Source organism: Mercenaria mercenaria, chromosome 12 (assembly GCF_021730395.1).
Source record: "Mercenaria mercenaria strain notata chromosome 12, MADL_Memer_1, whole genome shotgun sequence".
NCBI classification, from domain to species: domain Eukaryota; kingdom Metazoa; phylum Mollusca; class Bivalvia; order Venerida; family Veneridae; genus Mercenaria; species Mercenaria mercenaria.
In genome coordinates, this window is record NC_069372.1 from 73,541,457 (window position 1) to 73,555,523 (window position 14,067).

The following is a 14,067-nucleotide window of genomic DNA, read 5'->3' on the forward strand; positions in this document are numbered from 1 at the left end:
AATTGCACATGTTCCATAACTCTATTTTGATTTTTTTTACAACATTATGGCCCTTTTTCGATTTAGAAATTTTTGGTTAAGGTTTTATATGAATGCTGGTATCTCAGTATCTTTTTTATGGGAATGGATTGAAACTTCACACACTTATTCACTGTGATAAACTGACTTAAATTGCACAGGTTCCATAACTCTATTTTGATTTTTTTACAAAATTATGGCCCTTTTTCGACTTAGGAATTTTTGGTTAAGGTTTTGTATGTAAGCTAGTATCTCAGTACCCACTAATGGGAATGGATTGAAACTTCACACACTCATTGACTGTGATGATCTGACATGCACTGCATAGGTTCCTTAACTCTACTTTGCATTTTTACAAAATTATGCCCCTTTTTCGACTTAGCAGCTTTTGGCTAAGTTTTTGTATGTAAGCTGGTATCTCAGTACTCGCTACTGGGAATGGATTGAAACTTCACAAACTTGTTCACTGTGATGATCTGACATGCATTTCACAGGTTCCTTAACTCTATTTTTTTTTTTTTTTTTTTGCAAAATAATGCCCCTTTTTCGACTTAGAAATTTTGGTTAAGATTTTGTATATAAGCTGGTATCTCAGTATCCACTAATAGGAATGGATTGAAACTTCGCACACTTGTTCACTGTGATGATCTGGCATGCATTGCACAGGTTCCATAATTCTACTTTTCATTTTTACAAAATGATGTCCCTTTTTGGACTAAGAAATTTTTTATTAAGGTTTCGTATGTTAGCTGGTATCTCAGTGCCCACCAATGGGGAATGGATTGAAACTTCACACAATTGCCCATTGTCATGAGCTGATATGCATTGTACAGGTTTCTTAACCCTGTGTTGCAATTTTACAAAATTATGCCCCTTCTTGGACTTTAATATTCATTCAGTTGACAAGGCTGTTGTATAGTCGAGCGTTGCTGTCCTCCGACAGCTCTTGTTTTGCTTAATTATTAGTTTTTCTTCCCTGCAAAATTGTGCAATCGGCGATGCATTTAAAGTAAATAGAACTATTTAAGGTATTAACATACTTTGAAGAGACAATTGAGTGTTAATGCGTTGTGCGCATTTTTTATTTAATTTCCTCTCTAAAGACCATAAAATTTATATTTATCAACAAGTATTACTGAATTCAGACTTTTGTAGTCCAAAAGCATTTTTCTTTGCTTTTAAATTGCCATTTTAATTCAACACTTATGCACAATAAAAGTATAAAATATTTAAACCAAGCACCCAGATGGTAAAAAAAACACCAGCAAACATTTTTAAAAACATTTAAAAGCTCCCTATCATAAATTAAACTGCGAAATTTTGAAAATTTATTGTTTTTCTATTCAGAAAAGATATACTGCACAAAATTCCCACCTTAAAAGCCTACATCCTTATTATTTATAATTTATAACGTTGTCATTCAGGTTTATAAACCAGCATATTTACATAATTTTGATTTGATTATGTATTTAATATTCCTGTAAGTGTTTTATTTAAATGTCATAAAATATCTCAGGTACAAAAAAAAGCTCGCACACCTATATCCGTTCTTCCTTGTACTCGTCTCAACTTAATCTAAATCTCACCTTAACTTCTTAACTTTGAAAAAAAAAAGATATCCTGATTATAGCTTTTTTTGTTGGTTGTGTACGCGACTTGTCAAAGAAAGTAGATAAATGTAGGTAAAGCACGATCTGTTTACTTAGAAGGAAACAAAGCAGCTAATATTAATCTTTTTCATGCTTCCCCCTTCGGGAGCATATAGTCGCCACCTTGGCTTGTCCGTCCGTCCGCCACACTTCTTGTCCGGAGGATAACTAAAATATTATTGAAGATAACAACATTGACAGAGCTCATTGGGAGAAAGTGGAGTGATAAGGAACTATAACTCTAGGTGGTCCCATTTTTTAATTATCTTCCTTTATTTGAAAACCTTGTCCAGGGCATAACTTTAATACTATGTAAGGTATTGACTTGATACTCTACATATTGATAGAGGTCCGGTGACAAGGAACCATAACTCTAGGTGGTCACATTTTTTTAGAGGTCAGTGAGGGGGAGTGCAGTGACAAAGAACCACAGATATAGTGGTTCCATGTTTGAATTATCTCTCTTTATTTGAAAACCTTGTTCAGGATATGTAAGGTATTGACTTCAAAAGTAACATATTGATAGAGGTTAGTCAGAGAGAGTGCAGTGGCAAGGAACCATAACTCTAAGTGGTCCCATTTTTACCTCGGCTATACGAAGTAAAGAGAGCTATCCTACTCGACGCGGCGTCGTCGGCGTCCTTCCGCGTCCGCAACTTGGTTAAAGGTTTGATGCACCTTCTCTTGTTCTTATTTTTGTTATCACTTGATGGATTTGCTTCAAACTCAAAATAGCTATTTCTCATCATCTTTCTCATCATCTTCCACATCCATCATATGGCACAAGGGTCATAACTCTGGCGTAAATATTTTATGAATTATAGCCCTTTTTACTTAGAATTTCAGGTCAAAGTTTTGGTGCACTTTTACTTTATCTCAGTTATTACTAAATGGATTTGATTGAAACTTAAAATAGTTGTTCCACATCATCATCCACGTCATATGACACAAGGTCCGTAACTCTGGCACCAATGTTTTCATGAATTATGCCCCCTTTTGACTTGAGAGGGAGTGCAGGACGAGGAACTATAGATCTAGGTGGTCCTAGTTTTGAATTATCTCCCTTTTTTGAAAACATTTTCTGAATACTATGTAAGGTATTGACGTGATACTTTACATACTGATAGAGGTCAGGGAGAGAAATTGGAGTGTTAAGGAACCATAGATCTAGGTGGTCCCATGTTTTTAATTATCTCCATGTTTTGAAAACATTGTCTAGGGGCATTTCATGCTTGACAAATTCATAGAGATCAGTGAGAAGGATGCAGTGTTAAAGAACCACAACTCTTGCTGACCACATTTCTCCTGAACACAACCTCAGTGGCTGAAAAGACCCCTACGCTACAGTTATTTTGGGAAGCATCCATCGGTGTTACTGATCGCCTTAATTTCTCTTAATTTTTATGCCCCCGAAGGGAGGCATATAGTTTTTGAACCGTCTGTCCGTCTGTCGGTCTGTCGGTCTGTCAGTCTGTCGGTGTGTCCGCAATTTTCGTGTCCGGTCCATATCTTTGTCATCGATGGATGGATTTTCAAATAACTTGGCATGAATGTGTACCACAGTAAGACGACGTGTCGCGCGAAAGACCCAGGTCCGTAGCTCAAAGGTCAAGGTCACACTTAGACGTTAAAGGTCATTTTTCATGATGTGCATTCGTGTCCGGTCCATATCTTTGTCATCCATGGATGGATTTTCAAATAACTTGGCATGAATATGTACCACAGTAAGACGACGTGTCGCGCGAAAGACCCAGGTCCGTAGCTCAAAGGTCAAGGTCACACTTAGACGTTAAAGGTCATTTTTCATGATAGTGCATTCGTGTCCGGTCCATATCTTTGTCATCCATCGATGGATTTTCAAATAACTTGGCATGAATGTGTACCACAGTAAGACGACTTGTCGCACGCAAGACCCAGGTCCGTAGCTCAAAGGTCAAGGTCACACTTAGATGTTAAAGGTCATATTTCATGATAGTGCATGGATGGGCGTGTCCGGTCCATGTCTTTGTCATTCATGCATGGATTTTAAAATAATTGGGCATGAATGTGTACCACAGTAAGACGACGTGTCACGCGCAAGACCCAGGTCCATAGGTCAAAGGTCCTAAACTCTAACATCGGCCATAATTATTCATTCAAAGTGCCATCGGGGGCATGTGTCATCCTATGGAGACAGCTCTTGTTTTTTTTTTTTTTTTTTGGTCATTTCTGTTTGATTCCATAATTGCTTAAAATCCTCACTAAATGAAGCTGGCTTTACATAGAACAAACTGACGTGTTCTTCCATGCCGACAGCAGCTGTGAAATTAATATAGACACTGTCATTGTAATTACAAAAAGCTGACAATGGCATCTACTGGCCACAGGCATTCCTCCACAACGCACCAATATGCTGTCAACTACTGGTCACATTCTTTCCTCCACATCATACCAATATACTGACAACCACCGGCCACAGGCATTCCTCCACAACATACCAATATACTGGCAACTACTGGCCACATGCATTCCTCCACAACATACCAATATACTGATTATTCTTCAAACTGTAAAAATAGGACTGTTAACACCAAACAGGACGTAACTACTCAGTGTTACGTGAACAAGTGCAAAATGTAGTTACATATTGTTGATGAAATATCGTAATATGAGGCATATAAGAATGTGGGAGATTTCTTTTTGGCTTATTTTTATTGCTTATTGTATTGAGAAAAAAGATCAAGACCATTTTCGTTTTTAATTTCATTCACTGAGAAAATGTTTACATACGCTTAATTGCTAAACATCAAATTTGATGGGGTGCTGTTTTTCGAGGTAGATTATTTTTTAGCTCGACTATACGAAGTAGAGAGAGTTATCCTATTCGACCCGGCGTCGGCGTCCTTCCGCGTCCGCAACTTGGTTAAAGTTTTGATGCACTTTCTCTTTTTCTCTGTAATTACTTGACAGATTTGTTTCAAACTTAAAATAGTTATTCCTCATCATCACCCGCATCATATGGCACAAGGGCCTCTCACACCAATTTTTCAGGAATTATTCCCTTTTTACTTAGAATTTCAGGTTAAAGTTTTGACGCAATTTCACTCTATCTCAGTTATTACTAAATGGATTTGATTCAAACTGAAACTAGTTGTTCCACATCATCTCCCACATCATATGACACAAGAGCCAAAACTTTGGTACCAATATCTAATGAATTACACCCCCCCCCACACACACACACACACATACACACCTTCCCACCCTTTAACTTAGAATTTCAGGTTAAAGTTTTGATACCTTTTCAGTCTATCTCAGTTATTACTAAATGGATTTGATTTAAACTTAAAATAGTAAAATAGTTGTTTAACATCATCACTCACATCATATGACACAAGGGCCATAACTATTGCACCAATATTTCATGAATTATCCCCCTTTTTACTTAGAATTTCAGGTTACAGTTTTGATGCAATATCAGTCTATCTCAGTTATTACTTAATGGATTTGCTTCAGACTTGAAATAGTTGTTCCACCTAATCACCCACATCATGACACAGGGTGTATAACTTTGGCACGAATTTTTATGATTTATGCTCCCTTTTACTTAGAATTTAAGGTTAAATGCATTTTCACTGTATCTTACTTATTACTAAATGGATTTGATTCAACCTTGAAGTACTTGTTCCTCATCATCGCCCACATCATATGACACAAGCCCCATAACTCTTGCACCAATATTTTATGAATTATGCCACCTTTTTGCTTAAAATTATTATTTATTTAGTGTTTTGGTACACTTTATCTTTACCTCTCTTATTACTTAATATTTTTGACACTGTGAGACTCCAGCTATTGTTCAATATCTTCATCCACAATTGGAGTCATTAAACACTCCGGTGACAGCTCCAGCTTCCTCATATGTGCCCAGTTTCACTATCCAACATCGAAATAGTCGAGCGCGCTGTCTCCTGTGACAGCTCTTGTTTTTATATGTAACATAAGGCTAAATATTTTTTTTAATTTCATTTTTTGTTAAGAAGACCTGTTATACCAACTAGCTATATTGTTTTTAATGTCATTGAAATGCTCTAAAGTTCTTCAAATGAGGTCTCAAGAGTTAATTGTTTTGTCTCAGTTTAGATCTTTACAATTGCTTATTACATTTTGATCGGGCACATGAAAAAAAGAGCTGTATAGATATGGCTTAATAGATGCGATAGTAGAAGTAGTAGTAGTAGTAGTAGTAGTAGTAGTAGTAGTAGTAATAATAATAATAATAATAATAATGCACGTGTCTAATGGCTGTCGTGGTAATATATAAGAAAAATGTAGCGTTTATACATTCCTTTGGATGACATTCATACGCCCAGTTTGTGAACTGATATTTAAAGATTACAGTAAATAACCGAAATTTAACCGCAATAAACAAGCAAACAGACACGGCCTGATAAACAAACAATATTACTTTTAACCATTACAATATGAGATACCCCGTTTCAGGAGTGACGAAGCGTTTCTTTTTGTCATGAAAGAGATTTAGTTTCATTGTGTCGGTTTACAGTCATAGCCATAGAGAGGATGAGAATCCAGATGGTGCTGCGACTGGTCATAATTAAGGTTTTGCCATCCACTACAGGCGGGGACGTTTGTCCATTGCCTCCAAGTTTGGTTAAAATCGATATGTTTTAAATTTTGACACTATGTAAACTTTTGAAATGTGTAAAATAAAATCCTACATATACACGTCTACACGTACACGCACACGTATACACGTACTCGCAAGAATAAATCTCTACCTCTATGCCTGTACTAACTGTCTCGTTATAGTGTTCCTCCAGGATATAGCTGGTGACTTCATTGTAAAACATTGTGAAATAAAAAGTAAAACCTAACGTGATTTACCAATCCAGGCAGTATTTTTATGTAGTCAAGAATGTTCTCTTATCAGACTAATGCGAAAGTCACGCAACAGAAGTTTGACGTAAATTGCTTAGTTCTACAAAAAACGGCATTTTTCTTGCTGAAGTTGTCATGCATGAATATTCGGTAGTAGGAAATTTATTAACTTACATTTCATGAAAAAAAGAAATTTACCTTTTGAAATTTTGCAAATGTTTACGCTGCTGATGTAAACTAACGTTTTGTAGTAATACACCAATAATTAAAATGAAAAACATTTTGATGTCTGAAATGGCTGAAACTAACATAGTTCTAGCATCATAATTCCACAGGCCTTAGTTTTGGTTTCTGATGGCCGTGCCGCGAAAAAAAATCTAAACATAAAAATACACTTTTGACGATAAAGCAAAAGGTATGTTTGAAAAGTTCACATTTCCTCCCTCGAGTTTTAAATAATCCCTTTTTTTAAAAAGAGAAATCAATGTATAAGCAATCTTAAGAAAATTGGGGATCAAAAATGAGGTTGTACCTTATAAAAAAATGTCCTTCTCATATCAACCTGAAAATAATACGTTATAGTCAGATTAAGATCATCTTATGAAAAATGACGTGGTTCTCAGCAAGCTGTTGAAAGTTTGGTATTAGGGTTCATAATGCATTTGAATTAACCTTTGAATGACAGACTATATATATTTATACTGTGTATCAACGAACTTCAAAGTTCAGTGACTTTTTTGTGACTTTTATGTACTGCTGAAGAAAGACCGTAATGATGTGTTTCAAACTGTATTTAACTACCCGTCAAGGGTGACATCCAACTAATTTACTCAAATTTTCAATTGAAAACGAACGCATCTGAAGGGGCATATCTCTAATATGATTAAAAGCTGATATAGCAATATTACGCAACTAAGTGTTGTAAACGCATTTTGATGCTGAGTACCTAAATTAAGTACGCATATGCGCGTATTAACGATATTACTGGTAATGTGATGTTGACATCAAAAAAGAAATATTTGAATGAATATTCACAGTAGGTAACAGATTACCTGGACACGCAATGTTTACCGTGAACTTGTGCGACCACTCATTGATATTGTTCTTCAAAATGCATTGGCTGGGAAAAATCCTTTCCATGCAGAACTTTTGTTCATTTAACCAAGTAAAGTAAACTTTTAAAATCAAGGAATTATTCTAGGGGGACTTTACCCATTTTTTCAACAAATGTTCTATCCAAAACATGTATCATTAGGATTTTGATCGGTGTCTTGACAGGGAAAAAAATGCAAAAACACGACATTTCGAGTGCAAAAAAAAAAATAAACGGAATATCTTGCAAGTGATATTAGACATTGCAACTTATAAACCAAGTTTTTAAAGTAAAAATTTAAATGTTCATACTTTCTTTTGTAATAACTAAATGATGAAAGCTTTACCCTATATTGAAAATGAACTGAGACAAATCTGCAGTTCTACAGCTTTAAGTACGGAATGATCAGAACATATTTGAAAAACAACTGCCACATAACACGTACGCGCACGTATTGGTACAAGAATCGTTGCAAACATAATAGCTTTTACGGCTGCACGTATTACTTAAAACGTACGCAGATTTTTTTCTACTAGAACGTGTGCACGTGCTTTTATGTGCGCACGTGTTAGTATAAAATATCTATGTCAGCTCTGTGCCACTATAATTATCCTCTCACTGTATACAGTGTTCTTTACATTTTTTCTTTTTACTATTTTCAGGGTCATATGCAGGCAACAGTGGTAAGTCAACTTCATTTCAACTACTGTAATTTGACTTTAAAGATATCCAATGTCCATCTTTAACTAAAGTGTGTTCTATCTTCAGATATTCATTTCCAACTTTACTGAATAAATACATTAATTGCATATTGGAGTTACATTCATAAATGGCATGCAGTAATAGTCGGTTGTTAAGAAACTTTAAGTTTTTTTTATGGTAACTCTAGTACACATTTACATTTCTATGCTATTTTTATCGTGGCGTATTTAAACGTGGAATTGTACCGTCTGGATTCTGTCATTCTATAAAATGAAAAGTCAGGAAAACATATTTAAATTTTCATTCTAAAATATAGCGTAAATGTCATGTTTCTGCAGGCGTGGAGTACTGGCCAGAAAGGACTGGCACATTTTGTAATCAGGAAAGGCAATCGCCGATTGACATACCATGGACACTTCAGTACCAAAACTTTGACCCCTTTGTACTGACGGGGTACAACAACATGGCGACTTACGGGCTGAAGCTAAAGAACAATGGACACACAGGTAGGTTATATACCGGGTGATGTATTGAAATGCATCATTAGCATCATACAGGGTACCATTTAAGTGAGTGCTTGGAGTGAGCGGTCGTGAACACTCGCCGTCCATTGTTCGCATGTCCACACTTTTTTTTTTCAAACGACTTTTCCTCTGTGACCGGTAGATGAAACTTTGTGTAATTACTCATGGGTTAGACCTCGGCTAAAAATTTCCATTTGTTGCACATATGGGCAACTAAAGCTAAAACGGAAAAGTCTTCAAAGTACTTATCCTAAACCGCTTATTCGAATTTGTTACATAATTTTACAGAAATTTCCCTTGGCTGTCCCTCTACAAAGACTGTTTAAGTTATTTTGAGACGAAAAGAAAAGAGCTACAGTAGTGGATGGTCAGTTTTATGTGTATGCATAATCTGGACACTTAAATACTGTGCTAATCAAAAATTGCTTGCTAGCTTTCATAGGTTTCTGGCAGCCATGTTTTGGATGATTTTCTACGAAACTTAAATGTCAGATGAGCGATTTAGGGCCATCATTACCCTCTTGTGTTAATTCCACTGTGATAAAATTACGCCATGTACCCGATGAAACGGAAAACGAAAACAAATCTCGTGATTTAAATTAAAACCTGTACTCTGAAAGCAAACATTCCAACGTTTGTTTTAGTAACGACTGTGACTATTTTTCTTTATATCTGCTTACTCAGCTCAGTAGGGAAAGTGCAAATCTTTGGATCGCAGGGTTGTGAATTCTATCCCTGGGCGAGGCGTATGTTCTCTGAGACGGCTGATAACAGACATGGTGTCTGAAATCGTTCGTCCTCAACCTGATTCATGTGAGGAAGTTGTCAGTTGCGGCAAACAGGTTGGTACTGGTACAGAATCCAGGCACACTGGTTAGGTTAACTGTCAGCCGTTACATAACTGAAGTACTGTTAAACCCCAGACAAAAAGTAATGATTTCAAGGGTATTTTTTACAATAAAGAATGAATAAGAATATCGGGACCAAATAATTTGTTCGGTTTAGAGAGGTTTCTGGATAAGAAGGGTTTGGATTAGGGAGGTTCCACAGTATATAATTACATTTGTTTATCTTTATCAGTGATGTCTATAAAATCGTCTGTAAAAGAAAGTTCTTTTAAGCTTTTATGTAAATTCATTCAAGTACTTCTTAAGAAGTTTATGATGCAAAAATACATATCCGAAATTTTACGAGGGTTTGAAAGAAAGTTTCATAAATATTAGTTTAATTAAGTTATAGTGAGTAGCACATGTATATTTCACAGTAATTATTGAAAAGTAGTGCTTCACTTCAGTAAACTGTAACTTCGCAAATTTCAGAGATGACTCTTCACATGTTAAAATATGTTAATATCAGTACAATTCACGATTTCTGGAACATTTATTTTTCATTACTATCTGTCACTTGAGCCTCATTGGTGACATTCGGCGAATAGTTGTCAATATAAGCCGTTTATCTCATAAGTCATGGGAATTTCTCGTAGCTTTTGCCAAATTATCAACTTAAATCACTCAACGTTAACGGCCGTGTCTACATGTTACGAACACACGACTGAATATTTTCAACATTACTTGCAAATGTGAAAACTGTCAGTTTCAGCTCAAATTAACACCGTGTCTGCTGCAGATAAGCCTGCTTTTTAAGAATGAACAGCCGTTTCTTTATGTTTTAAAATCTTTTCATCTACATATACCGCCTGCTTACCTCAGTAGGGTGAGCGCAGATCTACGTATCGTGGGGTCATGAGTTTGATCCCTGGACGGGTCGTATGTTCTCCGTGACGATATGATAAAAGACATTGTGTCTGAAATCATTCGTCCTTCACCTCTGATTCATGTAGGGAATTTAGAACATTAACCTTTTGTTTGAGTTGACAGCTCTGAAATATTTGGTCATAAGTTATGCCTTATGTACAATACTTTATTGATTATCGATAATCATTGTTGAATATCACTCTACTCTATTTTGCGAAGAACAGGTTTTCCTGGTACAGAATATGTTTATACTGGTACAAAACCCACGAACACTGTTTAACATTTTCTGTTTAAGCACAAATTGACATCGCGGCTGCAAGTTTAAATCAGACCTATGTGACCGGTGGTGGTCTTGACGGAAAATACATTGCCGTACAGTTACACTTTCATTGGGGTAGGAACGATGACGAAGGGTCGGAGCATACATTCAGGGGTCAAAAGCACCCACTGGAGGTAAGTTTGTTATATTTTGACGTGGGAAGGGAGATTATTGAATAATGTGTTAGAAGAAAGAATATCAGAGTTATTTCAACTGTACTTCGACGCGGACTGCGAACTTATAGTACGGGTTTTCTCAAAATATTTAAAAATTCGCAAGAAAGAAAATGTATGTGTAGTAACTTTTCTCTTCGTCCGTTATAGTATTGTTCTCTGCTAATACAATACACACGTTTGAAAATATATAGTTAGGAGCTAGCGAACACGCAATTTTCAGATGATCATATTCTATAATTGTGCCCCGGGGGCATATAGATCTCAGGTGGCAGTAACGTACCTAGGAAACAGTATGGGTCCATGAGCCAAATACAGTCAATATATTACAATTATATTGTTTTCTCAGAAAAAAAATCCTAGGTACGTTACTGCCACCTGTGATATAAATTTGGTCTTGTCCGTCCGTCCGTCCGTCATCCGTCTGAAAAAAAGTTTTTGGCGCGCCTAGATCAAGATGTATTTGATATAAATTTATAGAACCATCATGATATGAGCTTGCGCACCTCCTATTTTTCGTATGGCTCCGCCCGGTATTTCCAGAGTTATGGTCCCTGAAATAATCAAAATGCACATTTTCACCTTGAGACGTGTCTAGCTAAAAAGCATTTCATATAAATTGATAAAACCTTGCATGAATCTTTATCATGATATGAACTTGCGCACCTCTTATTTTTCCGTCTGGTTCCGACCCCTATTTCCAGATTTACGGCCCCTGAAAGTCAAAAATGCACATTTTCACCTTGTGACGCGCCTAGCTCAAAAAGTATTTCATATAAATTGATGAAACTTGCATGAGTCTTTATCATGATATAAACTTGCACACCTCTTATTTTTGTCCCCCCCCCCCCCCCCAACCCAAATGAGTGGTGGGAGCATACAGATTTGGTCTTGTCCGTGCGTCCCTGCATCCGTCCGTCCGAAGTTCGTGACGCGCCTAGCTCAAAAAGTATCTGATATAAATTGATGAAACCTTGCATGAGTCTTTATCATGATATGAACTTGCGCACCTCCTATTTTTCGTCTGCTTCCGCCCCCTATTTCTAGAGTTATGGCCCTTGAAATAGTCAAAAATGCACATTTTCACCTTGTGATACGCCTAGCTCAAAAAGTATTTGCTGTAGATTCATGAAACCTTGCATGAGTCTTAATCATGATATGAGTTGGCGCACCTCCTATTTTTCATTTGGCTCCGCTCCTATTTCCAGAGTTATGGCCCCTGAAATAGTAAAAAGTACACATTTTCACCTTGTGACGCGCCTAGCTTAAAAGGTATTTAATATGAATTGATTAAACCTTGCACGAGTCTTTATCATGATATGAACTTGCGCACCGTCTATTTTCCAACTGGGTCCGCGCCTATTTTTAGAGTTATGGCCCCTGAAATAGTCAAAAATGCACATTTTTACCTTGTGATGCATCTAACTCAAAAAGTATTTTATATAGATTGATTAAACCTTGCATGAGTCTTTATCATGATATGAAGTTGCGCACCTTCTATCTTTTTACTGCCTTCGCCCCCTATTTATAGAGTTATTGCCCCTGAAATAGTCAACAATGCACTTTTTCACCTTGTGACGCACCTAGCTCAAAAAGTATATGATATGAATGGACGAAAACTTGCATGAGTCTTTATCATGATATGAACTTGCGCACCGTCTATTTTTTGCCTGGCTTCATCCCCTATTTTTAAAGTTATTGCCCCTGAAATAGTCAAAAATGCACATTTTCACCTAATAAAGTGCCTAGCTCAAAAAGTAATTGAAGAAATTCATGAAACTTTGCTTGAGTCTTTATCATAATGTATCCTTGCATACTTGGCATTCCTTTTGAGAATTTTAGCGTTTATTACAGAGTTATGGCCCTTGAAATAGCCAAAATAGTGTTTTTTTTGTTTGTGATGCTCATAGCTCAAAACGTATATGGCCTAGAAAAATGAATCCTTTTCATAAAATGTTTGTTGAGGCTATACCCCCTTAAGACTGCAAAGATTTGAATTATTGCCCCTTATTTGTGACAAATGTGCCAATGGGGACACACCCTGTGTCCTACAGACACATTCTAGTTGGTGTTTGGCTCTATCCCCTATTTCCAAAATTATGACCACTGAAACAGTCAAAAATGCACATTTTCACCTTGTGATGTAAATTCATGAATCCTTGCATGAGTCTTTATCATTAACCAGGTTTTCAACGAAAACCTGAGTTATTAGATTGGGGTAGATGTCGGTCGGGCGGGCGGGCGGTCGGGCGGGCGGGCGGGCGGGCGGCGGCGGCGGCGGCGTCGGCGTCAAACTGGTGTTTCCGGTCAATAACTTTTGTTTCGGTAAAGATATTTGAATAAAACTTGGTATGTATGTAGCTTATATCAAGACAAAGGCTGGGATTGATTTTGGGGTTTCTGGGGTCAAGATCAAGGTCACTGTTACTTAAAATAGAAAAAGGGTTTCCGGTCAATAACTTTTGTTTCGGTAAAGATATTTGAATAAAACTTGGTATGTATGTAGCTTATATCAAGACAAAGGCTAGGATTGATTTTGGGGTTTCTGGGGTCAAGGTCAAGGTCACTGTTACTTAAAATACAAAAAGGGTTTCCGGTCAATAACTTAACTTAGGAATGAGCTATCGTGATGAAACTTGGTGTATAGAAAACTTATATAAAGTTGTAGCTTGGGATTGATTTTGGGGTTTCTGGGATCAAGGTCAAGGTCATTGTTACTAAAAATAGGGTTAGGGTTAGGTTAGGGTTAGGGTTAGCATATCTTCTACATGCATGGAGGGATTTTGATGAAAGTTGGCACAATTGTTCACCATCATGAGACGGAGTGTCATGCACAAGAACCAGGTCCCTAGGTCTAAGGTCAAGGTCACACTTAGAGGTCAAAGGATACAAGAATGAAAACTTTGTCCGGAGCATATCTTCTTCATGCATAGAGGGATTTTGATGTAACTTGGCAC

The 14,067-nt window shown here is 36.8% G+C and overlaps 1 protein-coding gene across 1 annotated transcript in view; it reads left to right on the top strand.

The window, feature by feature from the left end:
• Positions 1–14,067, top strand: part of LOC123533901 (uncharacterized) — an 85,046-nt gene that overhangs the window by 44,039 nt on the left and 26,940 nt on the right. Inside the window, exons 2-4 of the mRNA XM_045315873.2 lie at positions 8,301–8,321; positions 8,679–8,846; positions 10,914–11,071. Coding sequence (XP_045171808.2) covers positions 8,301–8,321; positions 8,679–8,846; positions 10,914–11,071 — 347 coding nt within the window. The remainder of the gene's footprint in view (positions 1–8,300; positions 8,322–8,678; positions 8,847–10,913; positions 11,072–14,067) is intronic.